Source organism: Macrobrachium nipponense, chromosome 43 (assembly GCF_015104395.2).
Source record: "Macrobrachium nipponense isolate FS-2020 chromosome 43, ASM1510439v2, whole genome shotgun sequence".
NCBI lineage: Eukaryota > Metazoa > Arthropoda > Malacostraca > Decapoda > Palaemonidae > Macrobrachium > Macrobrachium nipponense.
This window is the reverse complement of record NC_061104.1, coordinates 49,162,909-49,185,507: the sequence shown is the minus strand read 5'-3', so window position 1 is coordinate 49,185,507 and position 22,599 is coordinate 49,162,909. Positions and strand designations below refer to the sequence as shown.

The following is a 22,599-nucleotide window of genomic DNA, read 5'->3' as shown; positions in this document are numbered from 1 at the left end:
CTTAGACTCTCTACATCTATGTAAATTTTAGAATAATCTTCCCATCCCCACTTATTAAATGTTCCCACGAACTTCCATCTTTCAAAGAGAGTTCTGCCGCCCATTTCAGGATTAAATCACTTCCTTCTAACATAACCGATGCAGATGAAAATAGCATATCAGAAAATATAAATCAAATACATGATAATCATGAGCATAACTATACAGCAGTTTTTAAATAACACGGAAAACGTCTTTGCAGACTAGTGGATTAAGATGTACGAAATCAGTGATAGGTAAAAATAAACATGTAACTGAAATTGAAGTGAAGATATGGAAGTGCAGTTGTAAAGTATGACCTTCCGAGGTGATCATCTAACAAAGAGAAGATAATACACGAAAAACGGGCACAGATTTCAAGCTCTCGGTGGGGAAGACGCAAAAGTTCAATATAGTGAACTTTTATTGAACTTATTTATAGCTCGTTCATGATTACGAAGCAGATAAAGGTGCATGTGTCCATTCGTGCAAGAAGACTTTTAAAGACGAAGACCACGAAACAAAATACACAAGACTGGTTGTTCACTCTTTTAAGATGAAGAGTAAACGTCCACATCCTTCTTCACAGAGATATTCTGTGGCCGTTCATGGCGGAAAATCCCTTATCTGTGAGTGACAGTGAGTTAACCATCAAAAAGAGGCAAATTTAGTGAGAAAGAGAGAGAGAGAGAGAGACGATTTGTTTAGTCACAACCGATAGTTTGGCAGCACTTTGGCTATTGTGCTCATAACTGTACTTAGTACGAGTACCGGCGCAGTGTGACTATGCTGAGTATTTTTTAAGAAATGCATTATCCGAATTCAACTAAAGGAATAAGTGTTATCGTGAGGAGGTTTTTGGTAATGATGATGAATCATTAGAGAGAGAGAGAGAGAGAGAGAGAGAGACTTGTTGCAAGAGAATTGGTCAACTGGAACAGTACAATGATCATGATAGTCTCATACTTAATGCAACCATGTCCGTAGACTTGGTCGCTGATATGATAGGGAAAACAGTCGTCGTTGCTGACGAAAGTACTTAACCAATTTTTAAAATAAGATTATGATTCACTGTATCTCGCCAAAATGGGTACAGGAAATAGATAAAAAAACGATTACTGCAACTTCTGACACTAACTACTGAAAGCAACGACTCTGACTCACGGTTGACGTCACATGACCAAAGGATCTTGAAAACTCTGATGTTGAAAGTTTGAAAGCTGATAAGGAAGCCGCTGGATTTTTTCGTGTTACGAAAGTGATCATGATTTACATATGCAGGGGTTTACTAATCGGTCCCTACACTGCAGATAAATGAAACTCTCAGCCACGGCCTACTGGTGCCAGATGCAAGATCATGGCTAACTTTAACCTTGAATAAATAAAAAACTACTGAGACTAGCTGGCTGCGATTTGTTATGTTTGTGGATTGGAGAGTGTATGATCAACATACTAATTTACAGCCCTCTAGCCTCAACAGTTTTGAGGATCCGAGGACGGAGAGAAAAAGTGCGGACGGAGAGAAAAAGTGCGGACGGACAGACAAATAGCCATCTCAATGGTTTTCTTTTACAGAGAACTAAAAATGAAATCCCTGAAACACCTCAGCCTATAATAGCAATCCAAGCGATCGGACAGATATTGCTATTTGCACTTGAAAAGGACAGCAGAGGTTAATGAATACCGTGACATTTTGGCTTCTCTCTCTCTCATTCTCCTTATCTCTCTCTTTCTTACCCCCTTCAATATTCCTCTATCTCTCTCTCTCTCTCTCTCTCTCACACACACCCTTCAATGTTCTTTTCTCTCTCATCCCTTCAATATTCCTTTCTCTCTCTCTCTCTCTCTAATTTCTCCTTATCTCTCTCTCTCTCTTTCTCTCTATCTCTCTCATTTCTCCTTATCTCTTTCTCTCTCACCTCCTTCAATATTTGTCTCTCTCTCTCTCTCTCTCTCTCTCTCTCCTCTCTTCCCCTCTCTTCTTTCCCCTCTCTCTCCATTTCCCTTATCTCTCTCCTTCCCACCTTCAACCTTCCTCTTCCTCCTTCTCTCTTTTTCCTTCTCTTTCTCCTTCTTCTCCTCTCTCTTCCACCACCCCCTTCCAATATTCCCCCCTCTCTCTTTCTCTTTCTCCTTCGTCACCCCCTTCAATATTCCCCCCCCCCCTTCTCTCCTCTCTCTTCTCCTTTCTCTCTCCCCCTTCAATATTCCTCTCTCTTTCTCTCTCTCTCATTTCTCCTTCTCTCTCTCTCTCTCTCATTTCTCCTTATCTCTCTCTCATCCCCTTCAGTATTCCTCTCTCTCTCTCTCTCTCTCTCTCTCTCTCTCACCTCCTTCAATATTCCTTTCTCTCTCCCTCTTTCTCTCTCTCTCTCTCATTTCTCCTTATCTCTCTCTCACCTACTTCAATATTCCTTTCTCTCTCTTTCCTCCTGCCTCAGTTATCCAATTGTGAATTCCGGTAATCCTACATCCATCCTTACGCCCACCGGGGAAACGAAGAAAATAGAAAAGAGAAAAAAAAATAAGTCAAATCAAACAGCAACAGCAACTCCTCCTCACCAGAAGCAGAAAGATAAGCGGACCAGGAAACGCGGTCTCGCATTACGGCCAAAAAGAAAGAAAGAAAAAAAACTAAAAATAAAAAAAAAACATAAAGAAAGAAACAGAGGACTAGCCACAAGAAAGAATTCCATCGGAGACATGACGTCCGCATCGGCTCGGTGACAACACAGCAATACCAGGGATCAAATTCTTTCCACAAACAGCCCGATGACTCTCCTATCCACCCGGACAAACGCGTTTTCAGCTGGGAGATTGATTATCCGTGTTGGTGGAGATCTTTCGAAGTTAATTCGAAGTAGAAGCTCTTATTTATTCATTATTATTTTTAGAACTCTACGGTGGTTATTTTGGAGCTGTTTGGTAGTGCATTTGGCTACTCTAAACCAAAAAATGTAAAGGAGGTTTTAGGTCTACCTCAGAAGGAATCGATGATTCTTTTTGTATATGTTCTTCGTATCTTCATCTTCACCGGGTCATTTGGGGAACAAAGACAAAAGAAGGCATTAATAGACAAGGGAAACACAAAGCTTTTCAAAAAACTGCACAACCATGAACCTATAGTCTCATAATATCCTCTGCGAGGTCTTCGTAGAGAGAGAGAGACTTGCTGCGCTACAAGGGCTCATAATTCATATGAGTTTATGAAGCTCAATGAAGTCTGTTCATTTCCAAAACTGAAATACGAGTCAAGAGTCTTCTTTCTTCTTCTTCCCAGCTTGTTCCCATTTTTATATGGGGTCGCCGTTTCGGATGAGCCGTCTCCATCTATTTCTATCTTGCGCTTCTGCCTCATCAATTCCCTTCTCATGTAAGTCTCCTCTCACACAGTCCTTCCATCTCTTTCTTGGTCTCCCTCTTTTTCTTCTTCCTTGCACCTCCACCCCCATATATGTCTCCCAGCGTGTCCTCATCTCTCCTCAACAGGTGTCCATACCATCTCAGCCTCCTCCTGCACTTTCTGTGATACTTCCACCACCTTAGTTGACCCCCTTATGTAGTCATTTTCTGAATCTATCCACTCTTGTTACCCCAGAACATCCCCACCTAAGCATTCTCATTTTCTTGCCACATCCATCTTCTTCTGCTCTGCTTTTCTCATGCTTGCTGTTTCCGTACCATACAGCATTGCTGTCTTACCACCGTCTTGTGAAATTTTCCTTTTAACCTAAGCGGCACTCTTTTGTCACAAAGAACTCCCGAGGCCGCTCTCCAGTTGTTCCAGCCTGCCTGTACCCGATGTTTTACTTCTTCTTCCATACTTCCTCCAGCGTTAACAAAAGATCCCCAAATACTTAAAACTTATCAACTCTCCTTATTTGCTCTCCACCAAGCTGAATACTTTCTCTATCATCCCCCTCAGTGGTGGTACACATATATTCTGTCTTGGATCTACTTATTCTCATTCCTCTGTCCTCCAGTACTTGTCTCCCATCTTTCCAATTTCACTTCCAGATCTTCCCTGCTCTCTGCACACAGAACAATATCAATTTGCATACAATATGTTCCATGGTACTGTCTCCCTTACTTCTTCTATTATAACATCCATCACTATGTTAAAGATAAATGGGCTCAGAGCCGACCCCCACCCCTGGTGTAACCCTACTCTCACCTCAAAACCTTCTGTCTCCCAACGCTGCTCCTCACTCTGGTAAATACATTCCGGTACATCTCTTGTATCAATCGCACATACTTCTCTGGCACCATCTTCTCCCTCAGGCTCCTCCATACCTCTTGTCTCGGGACTCTGTCATAAGCCTTTTCAAGGTCAATGAATACCATATGTAGGTCCCTTTGTCTTTCCCCGAATTTCTCCATTATTTGCCTCAGACAAAATATACCATCTGTTGTTCCCCTTCCCTTCATAAATCCCATCTGCTCTTTACCTATTTGTACTTCTTCTCTCAGTCTAGCATCTATCATCCCTTTCCAGTATCTTCAAAGTGTGGACATCAATTTATGCCCCTATAATTACACACTCTTGGACATCGCCTTTCCCTTTAAAAATTGGGATCAATATACTCCCACGCCACTCATTTGGTATCTTTTCCTGTTTCAAGGATCTTTATCATAAGATCGTACAGTATATCCACTCCTTCATCTCCTAATGCTTTTCCATGCCTCCACCGGGATCATGTCTGGTCCGGTTGCCTTCCCATTCTTCATCTTCTTCAGTGCATTTAGTACCTCTTGCCTAGAAAACCTCATTACCATGCCAATGTTCACTGGCCCATCCTCTCTTATTAGTCTATTATTTTCTTCATTTAACAACTGTTCGAAATATTCTTTCCATCTCTTCACAATGTCTTCCTCCTTTCTAAGCACTACACCCTCTTGATCCTTTATTTGTTTGATATGTGTTATATCTTTGGTGCTCTTATTTCTAGCCTTTGAATAGCTTGATCATCTTCTTTAATCCTTCCTTTGTCCCAGCTCATTATACACATCATCATACGACTTTTGCTTTAGCTTGGGCTTAACCACCTTTTTTCACCACCTTGTTTTTCTCTCTGTACCTATTTCTGTCTTCCACTGACTGTGACTCTTCCCATCTTTTCTTTGCCTCCTTCTTATCTTTTTACTACTTTCTCATGTATTCATCCACCACCAACTCTCCTTTTCTTCCCATATGATACCAGATGTCTCTCCTAGCAGCTCCTTTCCTGCCTTCTTATTACTGCTGCATTTTCGTGCCCACCATTCTTTGAACATCTTCAATCCTATATCAATATCCTCCAAAACCCTCCTCTTAAACTCTCTCTTCTTATCCCCTTCCTTCTGTAATTCGTACCATTTAATTTTCCTTATCCCTTTAGCTTTGGTTTTTCTGTCCCTTTTCAACTTCAAGTCCATACATGCAGCCTATGTGGGGGGCTACATGGTCGCCTGGAATAACTTTGGCAGTTCTTGACCTCCACCAGATTTATCTTTTATACAAGAATAGTCTATCTGGGAGAATCTTCCCCACTCCTATATGTTATTACGGTTGGTTTCCCCTTTTTTATTCTTCTCAAAGAAATGTGTTTACTATTGCCATGTCGAATGACACAGCAAAGTCCACTACACTCTCTCCTTCTGGTTTCTCTCCCCAACTTCCATGGCCCCATGCACCCGCCCAATCGCCGCATTTTCACTTCCGACATGGCCATTCAAATCTGCCCCAACTATCACCCTCTCATGCTCTTCCAGTTCTTGCATTATTCCACTCCATGTCTTCTCCAGAAATTTTCCCTTCTTCTTTCTCTGTGCAACCAACTTGTGGTGCATATGCGCTTATAATATTCAGAATCTCTCCTCCATAACATATCTTCAATCTGATGATACGGTCATTCTTTCTATGCACTTCTTCTATTACCGAGTTCTTTAGTTCACTAGACAGTACTATGCCAACTCCATTTCTACCTTGTTTATTTGCTCCACTATAATATAGCTTTATATCCATCTCCCAACTCTTTAGCTCTATTTCCTTTCCACCGCGTTTCTTGCACACACACATCTACTTTCTTTTCTCTCATCAAGTCAGCCAGTTCTCTACCTCTCCCAGTCATGGACCCAACATTTAGCTGACATACTCTAAACCCAATGTGAGCTCGCTTCTTTAGCTGCACCCGCTCCTGAATGCAGTAGCCCTCGCCTTACCACAGAGTTAGGGCGATGTCTCTGTGCGTCGTTTACGGAGTACGCCCTAGCATTACCTCTTTCCATATTTCGGCTCATTCCATTTTTGGTTTTTGGCTCAGATTTTTACATGCCGGATGCCCTTCCTGACACCAAACCCTCCCTATTTATCCAGGCTTGGGACCGGCACCCATAAGGACTTGGTTGCCCACCCCCCCCCCCCCCCCCAGTGGCTAGGTTAAATACGAGTCAAGAGTAAAGGAACAGTAATTTAATCAGGATAGTCAATACTTGATGTAAACGTTTCCATAGGCATGGTAGCTGCTGTAGTATACAGAGTATACAGATAGATACTGTACGAGTATATCATACTAAAGCTATAGTTGCCTAGACTATGGCAATTGACGTTTTCCTATGTTATTTTACTTACTGAACAAGAATTTAAAGTAATATTTATTCGGACGATTGTAATTAACCACCAGGGGCCAGTACTAAAAACGGCGAAATACATTGGACGCCCCAATCCCTAGTGGATGTCGTATCCGCGGTTACGTTCCTTGCAGTTCGTAGGGAACTATTCTTTAGAATTACCCTGCAAGGAACGTAACCGCGGATACGACATCCACTAGGGATTGGGGCGTCCAATATATTTCGCCGTTTTTAGGTACTGGCCCCTGGACGTTAATTACAGTAGTCCGAATAAATATTACTTAATATTCTTGTGCAGTAGGTAAAACTGCATAGAAAAACCGCAACTGCCATAGTCTGGGCCGCCGCGGGTAGGTACCCTAGATCTATCAAGAAAGCATTTGGTCTTGAAAATACATCGTCAGCGTTTACAAAAAAAAGCACAACTAGCTGTTTGATCGATATCATCCTGGAAAAACAAATCTTGTTAACCTAGACAGTAAAAATACGGAGGAGGAAAGTCTAAACAATTTCCATTAAACAAAATAGAAGAATCGCATGAGTAAGTTCGTCAGAAAAAGTAGACCGATGTATTCTTGGGGCCACTGATGCTCACCAAGTTATGGAGGCTACATTTAGAACAGAAGGGACACAATGAATCGGAAGCTGAACCCTATCCATATGGAACCAGCCCAACAAAGGGGCCATCGACTTGATATCTATTCAAGCTTCCAAAGAACATGGTTTGTTTGTTTGTGTGGTGTTTTTACGTTGCACGGAACCGGTGGTTATTCAGCAACGGGACCAACGGCTTTACGTGACTTCCGAACCACGTCGAGAGTGAACTTCTATCACCAGAAATATACATCTCTAACCCCTCAATGGAATGCCCGAGAATCGAACTCGCGGCCACCGAGGTGGCAGGGCAAGACAATACCGATCACGCCACTGAGGCGCTTCCCAAGAACATGGTGCTCATTAAAAAGAAGTAACAGGAGGTATTGGGAAATAGAGAAAGAAGTAGATAAAAATGTAAATAAGTCATTATAATACAAGGAGATTTTGTTTGGTTATCATGAGCAGAGAAGATGAACGTTTGCAAGAGGGTTATGAACACAGAAGAGGGAGGGAATGGCCAAAGTTCAGGTGGAAAGATAAATTATTGAATGACGTGAATGAAAAGGGTCTAAGAGAACAAGATGTACTGGACAGATGAACATGGAGAAGGCTCTTTAGAAACAACGACCCCGTATAGAAATGGGAAAAGCTGAAGGCAAAGAAGAAGAAGAAGAATACAAGGAGAATTTGTATTTGAGTAGTAAAGTATTGCACCTTTGCTACAGAACTTCTGAACATCCAACAACACGACATCCTCAGGGAGGGTGATCCACAGTCCAATAGTGTCAGGAATAAAGGACCTCTGGAACTGAGAAGTTCGACAGCGAGCCACCTTGGCTGCATGTTGGTGCTGCTGCTGTCCAGCGAATCTGGTTGCTCTCGGGAGGAAAGGAAGGGGGAATAAGCAGGCTAGGCGAAGTGAGGAAAGTGGAGACGATGAACCGTGAGCGAAGACTGAGATGGATTGGTTAAGTGCAAATTGATTGGAATGGTCCTAGGAGGATCTTACCTATAGCCTGCCTCTTACCTGTTTCTTCTTACTTGATTTCAGCTTGTGTCATTACTTTCTTCGACTTCTTCTATACATACATACGTACATACTACATACATGTTGAGTGACTTTTATATTAAACGACATTTGTAGCTTAAGGTTAGTGAATATAGGCAATGGCACGGTGTATGTGACGAAATTCATAGCTCTCTCTCTCTCTCTTATATATATATATATATATATATATATATATATATATATATATATATATATATATATGTGTGTGTTGTGTGTGTGTGTGTGTGTGTGTGTGTCTGTGTGTCCGCACACGCAATATTTTCGTCAGTTTTGATAAGTATACCTTTCTCTTTCAAATTCGGGCTTACTCAGACATCATTCCCCATAGGATAAGAAGCCAAGTAGTTCAGTAAATTAAGCTCTACGATTCATCGTTTATCAGCAAAATTCAAACAAAATACAAAAACGAGAAATAAAAACAAAAAAGTTACTATTAAGTGTTTTGGTAGGATTAACGAAGTGCATATCATCGCCAAGTTTTTTGTTATGCTTCTTTTGGCATTTGAACGTCAGCATATACTATCTTCCCGGATTTCCTGCAGGGGGAGTTTCCGAAGAAGCTATTTCTTCGGAATAATTCGAGGCTTAAGCCTCGGGCCACTGCGAAATACGAAACAGCCTAACTGCTGTTTCCGATGCATTGTAATTTCCTCTTCTGTGAATCCCATTTTTCAAGACCTGCAAAACTTCCAGCAGTGGACGGTAAGAAATGAGCGGCACTTCAGTGGAAACATCACAACAGCTTGACGTCAGACGTTGTCACTGCCGCATCCGGCACTGTCTAGCAACCACAGTGCCTAACGCTCGTCTTTTCACCAGTTCTACTTCGCCTAGCGCTCGTCTTTTCACCAGTTCTACTTTGGTGCTGAATCTCGGTCCATCGAAAAAAGAAAGTTTAGTTCTTGGTTCCATTCAACGTTGGTGTGCTTTTCTAGGATCTTCATACAACGCGAAAAGATAGACGCAGCTCCGGGAAAATTAAAGACCCTCTCAGATTCTCAGATAGCCAATGTACAAGACAGTGTCCGTGAATTATGAGATAGCGTCCAGCGAAGACGTCGTTGCTCACACAGTCAAGTCGTCCAGTAACACAAACGGCTCCCCACTCCACAAGAGTCGCCCTAGAACCTGAACAAGCAATTCATAGTGAGCTGATCGTTAAGCTGGCACCTGATTTCAGAGAGGACCTCGCCACCTCGACAGAACACAATGGCCGAAGCGAAGGTACTGCCTGACCACTGGCTGGGGCACGTCAAATCGGGTGATATCTACTTCAAGAACAAAAATCACGTCATAAAAGTAAGGCTCTCTGGAAACCCTACAGTTTAAACAGCGGTCCAAATTCACTGCTCCCTTGTGTGTGGTTGAGTTTTCTTCCCTATTTTTAATTTCTTCTCTTGACAGATCTACAGGAAATGAACAGTTTATCCGCTTACAGAGGCAGAGATTCACGATTTTCTCAAAATTCTATGGCTCCGTATCCCTTGAGACATGTTTTTGTTTTTTTATGTTCCTCCTCCATTCCTTCTTTTTTCTTGTTTTTTTCACAATAGTTCCTCCTTCATTCCCTTTGTTTCTCATTTTATTATATATATATATTATATATATATATATATATATATATATATATATATATATATGTGTGTGTGTGTGTGTGTGCGTGTGTGTATATGTATGTATATATATATATATATATATATATATATATATATATATATATACATACATAAGCGAATACCACGGAAAATGATAGTCAGAAATCCAAGCGCTTTCGTCTTTATTCAGACATCGTCAAGGAGCTCCTTGACGATGTCTGAATAAAGACGAAAGCGCTTGGATTTTCTGACTATCATTTTCCCGTGGTATTCGCTTATTTATGAAGTCACGTGCATCTACTGTGATTTTTTAAGCATATACATACATACACACACACACACATACATACATACATATATATATATATATATATATATATATATATATATATATATATGTATGTATATATATATTACAAAATCTCTGCTTCTGTAAGCAAATAAATTTTTTTCACAATCTCTGCTTCTGTAAGCAGATAATCTTTTTTTTACAATCTCTACTTCTGTAAGCGGATACATTTTTTTTACAATCTCTACTTCTGTAAGCGGATACATTTTTTTTACAATCTCTACTTCTGTAAACAGATACATTTTTTTTACAACCTCTGCTGTGAGCAGATAAACTGCTTATTTTTTTATTGTTTTCCAAAATTCAATAAATATTTGATAACCTGGGCTGATGCTGACTTTAAGTGATGCAGTGAATTTGGACCCCTACACTGTCGGATTAATTACAGGCTCGTTTGCAAGGCACAGATGGACAACAATCTTATATTAAATAAATAAACCAAGAATCCATCGTTTCCCGCCCTTTGAAGAAGTATTACTGAATACATTTGCCAAGGTATAGTCAAGTTAAGTAGTTCTTGTACTCACCTTCTAATAACGTTTAGTGGGATATTGTGTGCATTTATAATAATTATTATTATTCAGAGGATGAACCATATACAGGGACCATTGACTTACAATTCAAGCTTCCAAAGAATATGGCGTTCAGAAGAAAATAAGAAATGCACCGAAGAATTTTTTTTTGTACAGCCTGTCCTCCAAGGTTGCCAGACGCACGGTCATGGCTAAATTTAACCTTGAATAGAATTAAAAAAAAAAAAAAACTACTGAGGCTAGAGGGCTGCAATTTGGTATGTTTGATGATTTGAGGGTGGATGATCAACATACCAATATGCAGCCCTCTAGCCTCAGTGCTTTTTAAGATCTTTGCTTGAAATTTTGACGTTCCAATCGCACGGCATCGTCAGGGAATCCAGGATATCACTATAAATTTCGTCTCACTACTACAGGTAGCCTGAACAGCCCAGGGCAACCAACAGTATACTGATGGTCGCTGGTTTAGGAAGTTCATTATTTGAATAATTAAACCACAATACACACACACACACACACACACACACACACACACATATATATATATATATATATATATATATATATATATATATATATATATATATATAGAGATCCTCGCGAGCAAAAAATGAGTACCCCTAAAAGATGACTTGGGAATAAAAATTGAAAGTCTTGATACCTTCTTTCATTTGCACGTGAGGATCTCTTATATACTTCACCCATAGACCACTACGGAATTGCAAATATATAGTATATATATATATATATATATATATATATATATATATATATATATATGTGTGTGTTGTGTGTGTGTGTGTGTGTGTGTGTGTGTGTGTGTCTGTGTATTCGTACAAATTCTTGCAAAACCTCAGAATAATTCCTAAGTAATCGGCAATAAAATATGATAAACAAAAACTCCGTTTACCAATAAGATACCCCATTCACCATCTCAAATATCGTCCAAGATACCACGGGAACGGATGAGGGGGGCGATCATATTTTACTCCTCTCTCTCTCTCTCTCCCTCTCTATCTATCTATCTATCTCTCTCGTCTATTTTGTTGAAAATAGAAACGTATTTTGTCTATTCTCTCTAGATTCCTTATATTACTTCTCTGGACATCCCTATCACTTAAAAAACGGGAATTATCACCGAAGAACATACGAATGCAAATTATATTAACATATTTATCAATCTAGCATGTGATTAATAACAATAATAATAGCTTCTTCTTTATTCCCAGTACCAATGAATCGTGGAGGTAGGTTTCTGTTTCCAAATGTTAATATATTTATAACTTGGACCATCGACGGAAGGTTTCTTCTTCGTCAAATATTCATTAGTTCTATTTCAACAGAGACCTAGCGCCTCAGCGGCGTGGTTGATATGGTGTTAGCGTCCCACCTCGGTGGTCGCGGGTTCGATTCTCGGTCATTCCATTGAGGGGTCAGAGATGTGTATTTTTGGTGATAGAAGTTCGCTCTCGACGTGGTTCGGAAGTCACGTCAAGCCGTTGGTTCCGTTGCTGGTATTTCTAAAGAATAGTTCAGCACGGACTGCAAGGAACGTAACCGCAGATACGACATCCACTAGGGATTGGGGCGTCCAATGTATTTCGCCGTGTTTAGTACTGGCCCCTGGGGGGGAGTTAATTACAGTCGTCCGAATAAATATTACTTAAAATTCTTGTTCAATAGGTAAAACTGCATAGAAAAACCGCAACTGCCATAGTCTAGGCCGCCGCGGATAAGTACCCTAGATCTACCCCGTTGCTGAATAACCACTGGTTCCATGCGACGTAAAAGCACCATACAAACAAACAATCAACAGAGATCTTTCACGTTCAGAGTCGATCCCTAATCCCCCTTTTCCTCCCGAGAGCAACCAGATTTCCTGAACAGCAGAAGCACAAATATGCAATAATGCACCTCGCTGTCGAACTTCTCAGTTCTAGAGGTCCTTTTATACCTCACACCGTTGGTATGAGAAACAGTCTATACCTACTGAGGATGTGCAATAAGGACTTCAGGAGTTCAAGCGCATTAATATCCTAAACAATCCTTGTATTCTAGTATTTTACTTACGTTTTTATTAATTAGTTCATTGTTTTTGTTCTAAATAAGTGATCTCTTCTCTCTGTATTTTTCTTTCCTCTCCTTCTTTTTAATGAACACCATATTCTTTGGAAACTTGAATTTCAAGTTAGTGGCCCCTTTGGTTGGCTTGTTCCATGTGAATAGGTTCATCTTCTGAATAATAATAATAATAATAATAATAATAATAATAATAATAATAATAATAATAATATAATAATAATAATAATAATAATAATAATAATAATAATAATAATAATAATAATAATAATGATAATAACCAACCTAAGCATGGCATGGATAGACTATAAGAAAGCCTTCGACATGATACCACACACATGGCTAATAGAATGCCTGAAAATATATGGGGCAGGAAAACAACCATCAGCTTCCTCAAAAATACAATGCGCAACTGGAATACAATACTTACAAGCTCTGGAATAAAGACTAGCAGAGGTTAATATCAGGAGAGGGTATCTTCCAGGGCGACTCACTGTCCCCCACTACTCTCGTAGTAGCCATGATTCCCATGACAAAAGTACTACAGAAGATGGATGCCGGGTACCAACTCAAGAAAAGAGGCAACAGAATCAACCATCTGATGTTCATGGACGACATCAAGCTGTATGTAAGAGCATCAAGGAAATAGATACCGTAATCCAGACTGTACGGATTGTATCTGGGGACATCAGGATGGAGTTTGGAATAGAAAAATGCGCCTTAGTCAACATACAAAAGGCAAAGTAACGAGAACTGAAGGGATAGCTACCAGATGGGAGCAACATCAAACACATAGATGAGACAGGATACAATTACCTGGGAATAATGGAAGGAGGGGATATAAAACACCAAGAGATAAGGACACGATCGGAAAGAATATATGCAGAGACTCAAGGCGATACTCAAGTCAAAACTCAAACGCCGGAAATATGATCAAAGCCATAAACACATGGGCAGTGCCAGTAATCAGATACAGCGCAGGAATAGTGGAAATGGACGAAGGCAAGAACTCCGCAGCATAGATCAGACCGCAGGAAACATATGACAATACACAAAGCACTACACCCAAGAGCAAATACGGACAGACTATACATAACACGAAAGGAAGGAGGGAGAGGACTACTAAGTGTAGAGGACTGCGTCAACATTGAAACAGAGCACTGGGGCAATATCTGAAACCATGAAGACGAGTGGCTAAAGAGTGCATGGGAAGAAGGACTAATAAAAGTAGACGAAGACCCAGAAAATATACAGAGACAGGAGAAACAGACAGAACAGAGGACTGGCACAACAAACCAATGCACGGACAATACATGAGACAGACTAAAGAACTAGCCACGATGACACATGGCAATGGCTACAGAGGGGAGAGCTAAGAAGGAAACTGAAGGAATGATAACAGCGGCACAAGATCAGGCCCTAAGACCAGATATGTTCAAAGAACGATAGACGGAAATAACATCTCTCCCATATGTAGGAAGTGCAATACAAAAATGAAACAATAAACCACATAGCAAGTGAATGCCCGGCACTTGCACAGAACCAGTACAAAAAGAGGCATGATTCAGTGGCAAAAGCCCTCCACTGGAGCCTGTGCAAGAAGCATCAGCTACCTTGCAGTAATAAGTGGTACGAGCACCAACCTGAAGGAGTGATAGAAAACGATCAGGCAAAGATCCTCTGGGACTATGGTATCAGAACGGATAGGGTGATACGTGCAAACAGACCACGACGTGACGTTTGATTGACAAAGTCAAGAAGAAAAGTATCACTCATTGATGTCGCAATACCATGGGACACCAGAGTTGAAGAGAAAGAGAGGGAAAAAATGGATAAGTATTAAGATCTGAAAATAGAAATAAGAAGGATATGGGATATGCCAGTGGAAATCGTACCCATAATTATAGGAGCACTAGGCACGATCCCAAGATCCCTGAAAAGGAATCTAGAAAAACTAGAGGCTGAAGTAGCTCCAGGACTCATGCAGAAGAGTGTGATCCTAGAAACGGCACACATAGTAAGAAAAGTGATGGACTCCTAAGAAGGCAGGATGCAACCCGGAACCCCCACACTATAAATACCACCCAGTCGAATTGGAGGACTGTGATAGAGCAAAAAAAAAAAAAAAAAAAAAAAAAATAATAATAATAATGATAATGTACCTTTTTTCAGCAGGAATTGAATAAAGATCATGTTATTGTGTCCATGAATCTGTCTTTTCCAACAGGAACTGAATAAAGGTCCCCTTTTCAGTGTCAGTGACTCATTCTCCAACAGAAAGTCTATAAACATTGCGTTATTGGGTCACTGAATCTGTCATTTCCAACAAGAACTGAATGAAGGCCGTGTCAGTGACTCATTCTCCAAACAGGAAGTGTATAAACATTGCTTTATTGGGTAACTGAATCCGTTTCTTCTAACAGGAACTCGATAAATATGAAATTATTCTCAACACCAATGAAACTGCCTTCCTTTCCCCACAGAAACTCAAGAAGCACTACGCAGTTCTGTACAGCACCTCCAGCAACGGAGTCGCGCGCCTCGAGGTGTTCGACGGCAGGAAGAGCTTCGACAGTGGGTCGACCTATTCCCTCCTGATCCCCGGCTCCGAAGTCGTCTCCGTCAAGGAGAACCACAAGCCTACGAGTAACTCGTCGGAGGAGCAGTTCGGTTTCATCGTAAGTGTCTCAACTCTTTCGAAATCAGGCGTTTTCATGTTCCCATTTAGCCCTTTCAGTGACAAAAGAAGAAGAAAAAAAAAATTTTGATGCACAATTACTGGGTATTTTGTAATATACAGAGCAACTTGAATCAGCAATGCAGATGTGTACATTATGATTTCTTATGATCAACTGCCCGCTGACCGGTCATTAACGGGTGATCGCCCTTCGGTATGCCTCGGTGGAATTTGTTAGTTCTACGTCATGGTCTAAGTGAATTTCTTAGCCCATGGTCTGTACCTGCTCAGAAGAGGTCTCATTTTGGTCGGGGTCGAGAGGACCTCTTTAATCTTTAGATTTTGTCTACTCTAGACCTTGGAAGGACGGGGCGGAAGAGGGTGTTTGGTGTTTCAAAGTCTCTCCAAATACATGAAAGACTGGATTTAGGATGTTTACATGGGTATCGCTGCTTGAGAGACTGCAAAATGAAGGAATAAGAAGAAAGGCAGGCTTAGTAAAGATTACAGAGGTGATAAGAGAGTCACGATTGAGATGGTATGGGCATGTGGTGAGGATGGAGGACAAGGAGGGAATGAAGAGGGCTTGGGAGGAACCTGTTAGAGGAAGAAGATCGAGAGGGAGATAGAGAATTATACTTTTGTTTTTTTCCATCTGTCCATCCGCCTGTGGTGTTTGCGTATGGTAACAATGCGTCCCGGGCTCTAGATAGTTTCATTCAGCTTACATTCAACACTTATAATAATATCCTTTTTCGAATATTAACGGTGTAATTCGCATACAGTAAATTATTAAAACACTTTTCAGTTGCAAATGTACATCCCTATCCTTATATTTACCTAAAACTTACTCAGTGTAACTATTTGAAGCCTGGGACGCAGTGTTACCATGCGAAAACACCACAGGTGGATGGACAGGTAAAAAAAAAAAAAAAAAAAAAAAAAAAAAAAAAAAAAAAACAAAAAAAAAAAAAAAAAAAAAAAAAAAAAAAAAAAAACAAAAAAAAAGAGTATAGGTGGCGAGATAAAGTGAAGGAAGATATAGAAGAGGTTTATAGAAGGCAGACGAGGAGGAGAAAGTGCCTTAACGTAGGGATAACGGTGGGAAAGAAGGGGTCAGTAGGTGCTTTTGCTTTTAATGATGGATGTAGTGGCCCTATCCCTAGAAAGGGTAAAAAAAAATGTTATACAAACAAATTCTTGATGCATGTACCGTACACTGTATGATACAATGAATGTAATTGTTATAGCCTAAGAAGAAGAAAATGAAACTTCTAAGACTGACCACACCGGACACTATTGTTTCCAGATTCCTAATTTCAATATGTTGAAATATTTCAGATCTCGACGAAGGAGACCCAACACCAGTTTTATGCTTTGAACAAAGACGATCGACTTGACTGGATACAAGTAAGTAAATCAAGATATGTCGAGAAATCAGTTTTTACTTAATTAAGTGAATATACTAAGCAGCTATGGGATATAGTTTATCAGACATACGCTTACTACTTTTCATCTACTTTATTTGGCATCATTTTTCATCTGTCTCGCTAAACTCTCGACTTCATACGAGAAATGACAAATTTGAAATTTTCCTTAGAGATAAGTGGGCACAGTGGATTACGACGCTATTTCTTGCGTTAAATGATTCACATTTTCATTCAGATTTTGAGAATCTACTCATACGTAGTAAGTGATGTATACAGATAGGCTTAGCCATTGAAAGTTTTCTATCTTTATTTAATATATATATATGTATAGTATATATATATATATATATATATATATATATATATATATATATATATATATTCGTCGGACTCACTTCCACCCTTATCAAAAAAGGAAGTGAGTTCACCGAAATATAGTCCTTAGCTTCAAGCCAGGGTGTTTTGATAGGCTTTATATATATATATATTATATATATATTATATATAGATATATTATATATATATATATATATATATATATATATATAAATATTATATAAATATATATATATATACATACATTCACACACACACACACACACATATATATATATATATATATATATATATATACACACGCATATTTTATATATATTCCACGTGGAAATGACTTCTTTGTTAGGTTTCTTCAAATCTAATTCGTTTCCACTCGACATTGTTCAAAAAACCATCAACAAAATTCTTGCAGCCACCAATAACTAATTTTAATGTCCCTAAAAGACTATTTTATGTCACAATCCCCTATATATCTGACTTGAAATTTACATCCAGCCTGAAACGAATCATTGAACATGAGATACCATGCCTTAAAGTCAAACTCATATCCAGCAATCCATGCACAATTGGTTCCTTTTTTAACTATAAAGATCGCCTTCAGCCTTTTATGCGATCCAACGTTATATATAAATTTACATGCCCTGGATGTCCGGGCTCTTACGTCGGATCAACTCGAAGGCTGTTAAGGGTCAGATATTGCTCTCACTTGGGCTTCAGCTTTTGCACTGGTCAAAGAATAAAACAACCCGAATTTTCCAACATCAGAAATCATTCTTTTAATTGCAAAATTGAAGTACAAAAAGAACAGTTTTCCATAATAGACCATGTCAAAAATCCTGACCATTTAACCACCCTTGAGTCTTTATATATCAAGAGGCTTGTTCCCTCTCTTAACAGTAACACGTCCTCAGCAACTCTGTACCTGGCATAGTTGAAGTCGTTTCTTTTAACTTGTCTTAGTTCATTCCATCTTCTCTCCTCACAATGAACGGTTGGTGTTTGAGCAGTCTCTTTTAACCTGTTTTATCACTTTTACTTTGTACTTTTATGTAATTTTAAGACTTTTTAATTTATGTGAATTCCTGTTTTTTACACTTTTATTGTTTGTTATTTATAAATGTGTCTTTATCTTTCACAGACTGATGATGCACAGAGATTTTCATGTGCGAAACGTTTCTCAGAATAAATCTATGTTTTAATCATTGTATCATGGACATCCCCTGGAGGTTTTATATATATATATATATATATATATATATATATATATATATATATATATATATATATATATATAATTCGAGCTACAAATGTCCTTTAAGATCTAATTCGCTCTGCATCAGAATTAATATATTTTCATATATGTAAACCGAAGGGGAATTTTTTTAGTTAATAATAATTTCGTCCTCTCGTGGGTTCGAACCAGCGCCCAGCAGACAGAGAAGGAAATCAGGACTTCAGTGACGTTATTAAATCCGAGGTAGAGTCAATTAGATATTAAAGGACATCTGCAGATCAAATAATTTATATGAATCACGGTGATGTGATAATTATTCATATATATATATATATATATATATATATATATATATATATATATATATATATATATATATTACAACAATTTTTTAATTTTCCTTCAAACAGAAGTTTGGAAACACCCTTTTCTCTCCGTCGAGTTCCCAGCCGCAGAGAACGACCGTTATTTTCGAGAACGACGTCTACGAACCAGCAGACAATTGTAAGTAAACAATTTTCTTTATTATTATTGTTGTTGTTGTTCAGAAGATGAACCCTATTCATATGGAACAAGTCCACCGAAGGGACCACTGACTTGAAATTAAAGTTTAGCTTCCAAAGAATATGGTGGGTAATTCTAAAGAATAGTTCCGCACGGACTGCAAGGAACGTAACCGCGGATACGACATCCACCAGGGATTGGGGCGTCCAATGTATTTCGCCGTGTTTTACTACTGGCCCCTGTGGGTTAATTACAGTAGTCCAAATAAAATATTACTTAAATTTCTTGTTCAGGAGGTAAAACTGCATAGAAAACCACAACTGCCATAGTCTAGCCGCCGCGGAATAGTACTATAAGATCTACCATGTGTTGTTCAATCACATGTAAACTGCATTTACCACGTGGAGCGGTAGAGCCGTTATCACTTGTAAGGTTCTTTGCAGTTTGCCTTCGGTCTCTAGCTGCAACCGCTTTTCCTTCCTTTTATTGTACCCTTTCATATTGCCTTTCTTTCATCTTACTTTCCACCCTATCTTAACAATGAATTCATAGTGCAACTGCTTCGAGGTTTTCCTCCTTAACTTACACCTGTCAGCCCCTTTACTGTCAATTTCGATTTCAGCGCTGAATGACCTCATTGGTCCCAGTGCTTGACCTTTGGACTAAATTCGCAGTTGTAGTATGTTAAAATACGCAATATGTTGTAATGTTTAATATGCAATAATTGTTAGGAGAGGGTGGAAAGTAAGATGAAAGAAAGATAAAATGAACGGAGGTACAGTAAAAGAAATGAAAGGGGTTGCGGCTAGGGGCCGAGGGGACCCTTCAAAGGTCATTATGTAACTCCTACAGTGCGCCGCAAGATGTGCAATGACGGCACTAACCACCCTACGTTGCTCTATTCATTCTGTTCTCTCGAGTCACGCATGTTTTCGAGCTGACTTCATCTGTCAACTCAGATTCTGAGAATTTACTGTTCTCCCACCTGATGTTTCAGAGCGCTGCTAATTCCTCTTCATCATAGTTACTAAAGCTTTATTTTGGTCTTATCGTCTTATCTGCCCTTGTTTTGAGATTCAGGAGAAAATCATGGGCGATTAAACCAGCTTCCTCTCAAACCGTAGACCAAGAGCATATTTGGAATCCTCGTGAAAAGGTCGATCAAAACTAATGTTTACTTCTTTCTCTACAACTAATATTAAAGAAGTTAGCATGGCCGGATATCCGGCCTGATATTTGGATCTAAACGGCACCCGGTAAAACCATCCCCTATAAAATCTATATACATGGTCGAACTTTGGTGCAATTCGGTCCTGTTGTTTCGGCTTTATAGCAAGAATAAACATACATATACACGCACATTATATATATATATATATATTATATATATATATATATATAAGAAAATAATATATATTATGCTGAAAGGGGATAGTCGGATTCCTGACTCATTTCCCGTGGTATTCGCTTATTTATGAAGTCACGTGCCACTGATTTTTTAAGCATATATAATATATATATATATATATATATAATATTAATATATATATTATATGAAAATTTGCTTTTGAGATGAACCTGGTTTAATCGTTCAAGTTTTTCTCCTAAATCTCTCTCTCCCCCTCCACCTTGCTCATCTTCTATCTCTCTCTCCGTAGTCTTGAAGGAATTCCTGGTGACCGCTGGAGCCATAGTCCGCCAAAAGTTCGGCGTGGACGGAGAAGTCCGCCTCCACGTGGAGAGCGGAATCATCACTCTCATCTCGTTAGAGGGGAACCGTATCGGCAGGTGGGCAGTGGAGCACCTTCGGCGCTTCGGTTACACAGACACCGATTTCCACCTGGAGGCGGGACGAAAGAGCGACCACGGCGAAGGGTGCTTCACCTTCCTAACCACCCAGGTAAGGACACAATTCTTGCTTAAATCACTAAACTCTTTTTTTTCCATCTGTCCTCCCGCCTGTGGTGTTTTTGTATGGTAACACTGCGTCCCGGGCTCTAGATAGTTACATTCAGTTTACATTCAACAATTATAATAATGACCTATTTTGAATATTAACGGTGTAAATACAGTAAATTATTAAAACACTTTTCAATTGCAAACGTACACCCAGATATCCTTTTATTTACCTAAAACTTACTCATAGCGTAACTATTTAAGCCTGGGACGCAGTGTTACCATACGAAAACACCACAGGCGATGGACAGAATGAAAAAAAAAAAAAAAAAAAAGAGTATAGGTTTATAGCCTATGACACGATTCTTGCCTAAATCACTATAGGTTAGGCCTATAAGGTCACAATTCTTGCTGGAATCAGCAGGTTAGGCCTATAAGAACAAATCAGCATATCAAACATGATTCTTGCCGAAAGCAAATCGAAACTTAGGTTAGGCCCATATGAAAGTAGACGTGCATGGATGATTCCTGAAAACTCAAATAAATCAGTTTATCAAACACGATTCTTTTTGAAAGCAAATGGGAATGAAGTTAGGCCTGTGCGTATGCTGACGTACATTGATAACTGCCGAAAACTCGGACAAATCAGTGTATCAAAGTCCTCACAATCGGACCCGTTCCGTATCTTTTATTCGGCATTAATTTCTTTTTTTTATTTTAATCTTTTATTTCTAATTCCAGGGAAAACAGATTCATGGTCTCGTGAATAAGCAGAAGACTTTCGTCAAGGAAAAAGCCGGAAAACAACCTTCATCACCTGGACTCAAGGTGGCCACCACCGCCGAAGAATTTGAAATTCCGCTGACCACGGGAGGCCATGTTTATGAAGAGGTTTCCATCAATAATACTACGGTAAAAAGTTATTTTGAAGTTAAAAGTAGGAATGCTATCAGATAACATATATTTTCTAGACCCACGGGACGCAAAATGCTCCGAGTCTCGAAAAGAAAGGAAGGAAGAAAGGGCATAATCCTTTACGCACTTAAAAACGAGCAAACATCCTCTCGCAGTAGGTACAGCATATTCTCAATATCTTTCAGAACACGAGGTCGCCTCCTGCGAAGCCAGCCCGGGCCCACCAAGCAAGAGGAAGGCTTCCTACTGTTGGAAAACTGGTCGAAGAAGGGCCGACGCTGAACTCGCTACCAAAAGTGAAATCACAGTCCACCAAAGCAACGGTGCAACGCCAGCCCGATAGTCCGGGTCACTCAGCCACTCCCAGCCAGGCTGTATATTGCGAGACCGTCGAATATAAGGATGCATGGAAGACCTATGGGAGGGAAACGGAACCGACTTACGAAAATTTGATTGCCAGTAAGTTCCAGATTTTTTTTTTTTCTGTGATAAGCTTGCCTATACTCTGTTTTTTCCATCTGTCCATCCGCCTGTGGTGTTTGCGTATGGTAACACTGCGTCCCGGACTTTAGATAGTTACATTCAACAATGATAATAATATCCTATTTTAAATATTAACGGTGTAATTAGCATACAGTAATTTATCAAAACACTTTTCAGTTGCAAATGTACACCCAGATATCCTTTTATTCACCTAAAACTTACACATAGCGTAATTATTTAAAGCCTGGGACGCAGTGTTACCATGCGAAAACACC

At 39.5% G+C, this 22,599-nt stretch overlaps 1 protein-coding gene across 1 annotated transcript in view; it reads left to right on the top strand.

Moving 5' to 3' along the window:
• The first annotated feature begins 9,066 nt into the window (after nt 1-9,066).
• The window catches only part of LOC135213727 (docking protein 2-like), a 58,520-nt gene continuing 44,987 nt past the window's right edge, over nt 9,067-22,599 (top strand). Inside the window, exons 1-7 of the mRNA XM_064247839.1 lie at nt 9,067-9,592; nt 15,333-15,527; nt 16,868-16,936; nt 18,937-19,030; nt 20,689-20,930; nt 21,668-21,838; nt 22,027-22,300. Coding sequence (XP_064103909.1) covers nt 9,503-9,592; nt 15,333-15,527; nt 16,868-16,936; nt 18,937-19,030; nt 20,689-20,930; nt 21,668-21,838; nt 22,027-22,300 — 1,135 coding nt within the window. The 5' untranslated portion in view covers nt 9,067-9,502. The remainder of the gene's footprint in view (nt 9,593-15,332; nt 15,528-16,867; nt 16,937-18,936; nt 19,031-20,688; nt 20,931-21,667; nt 21,839-22,026; nt 22,301-22,599) is intronic.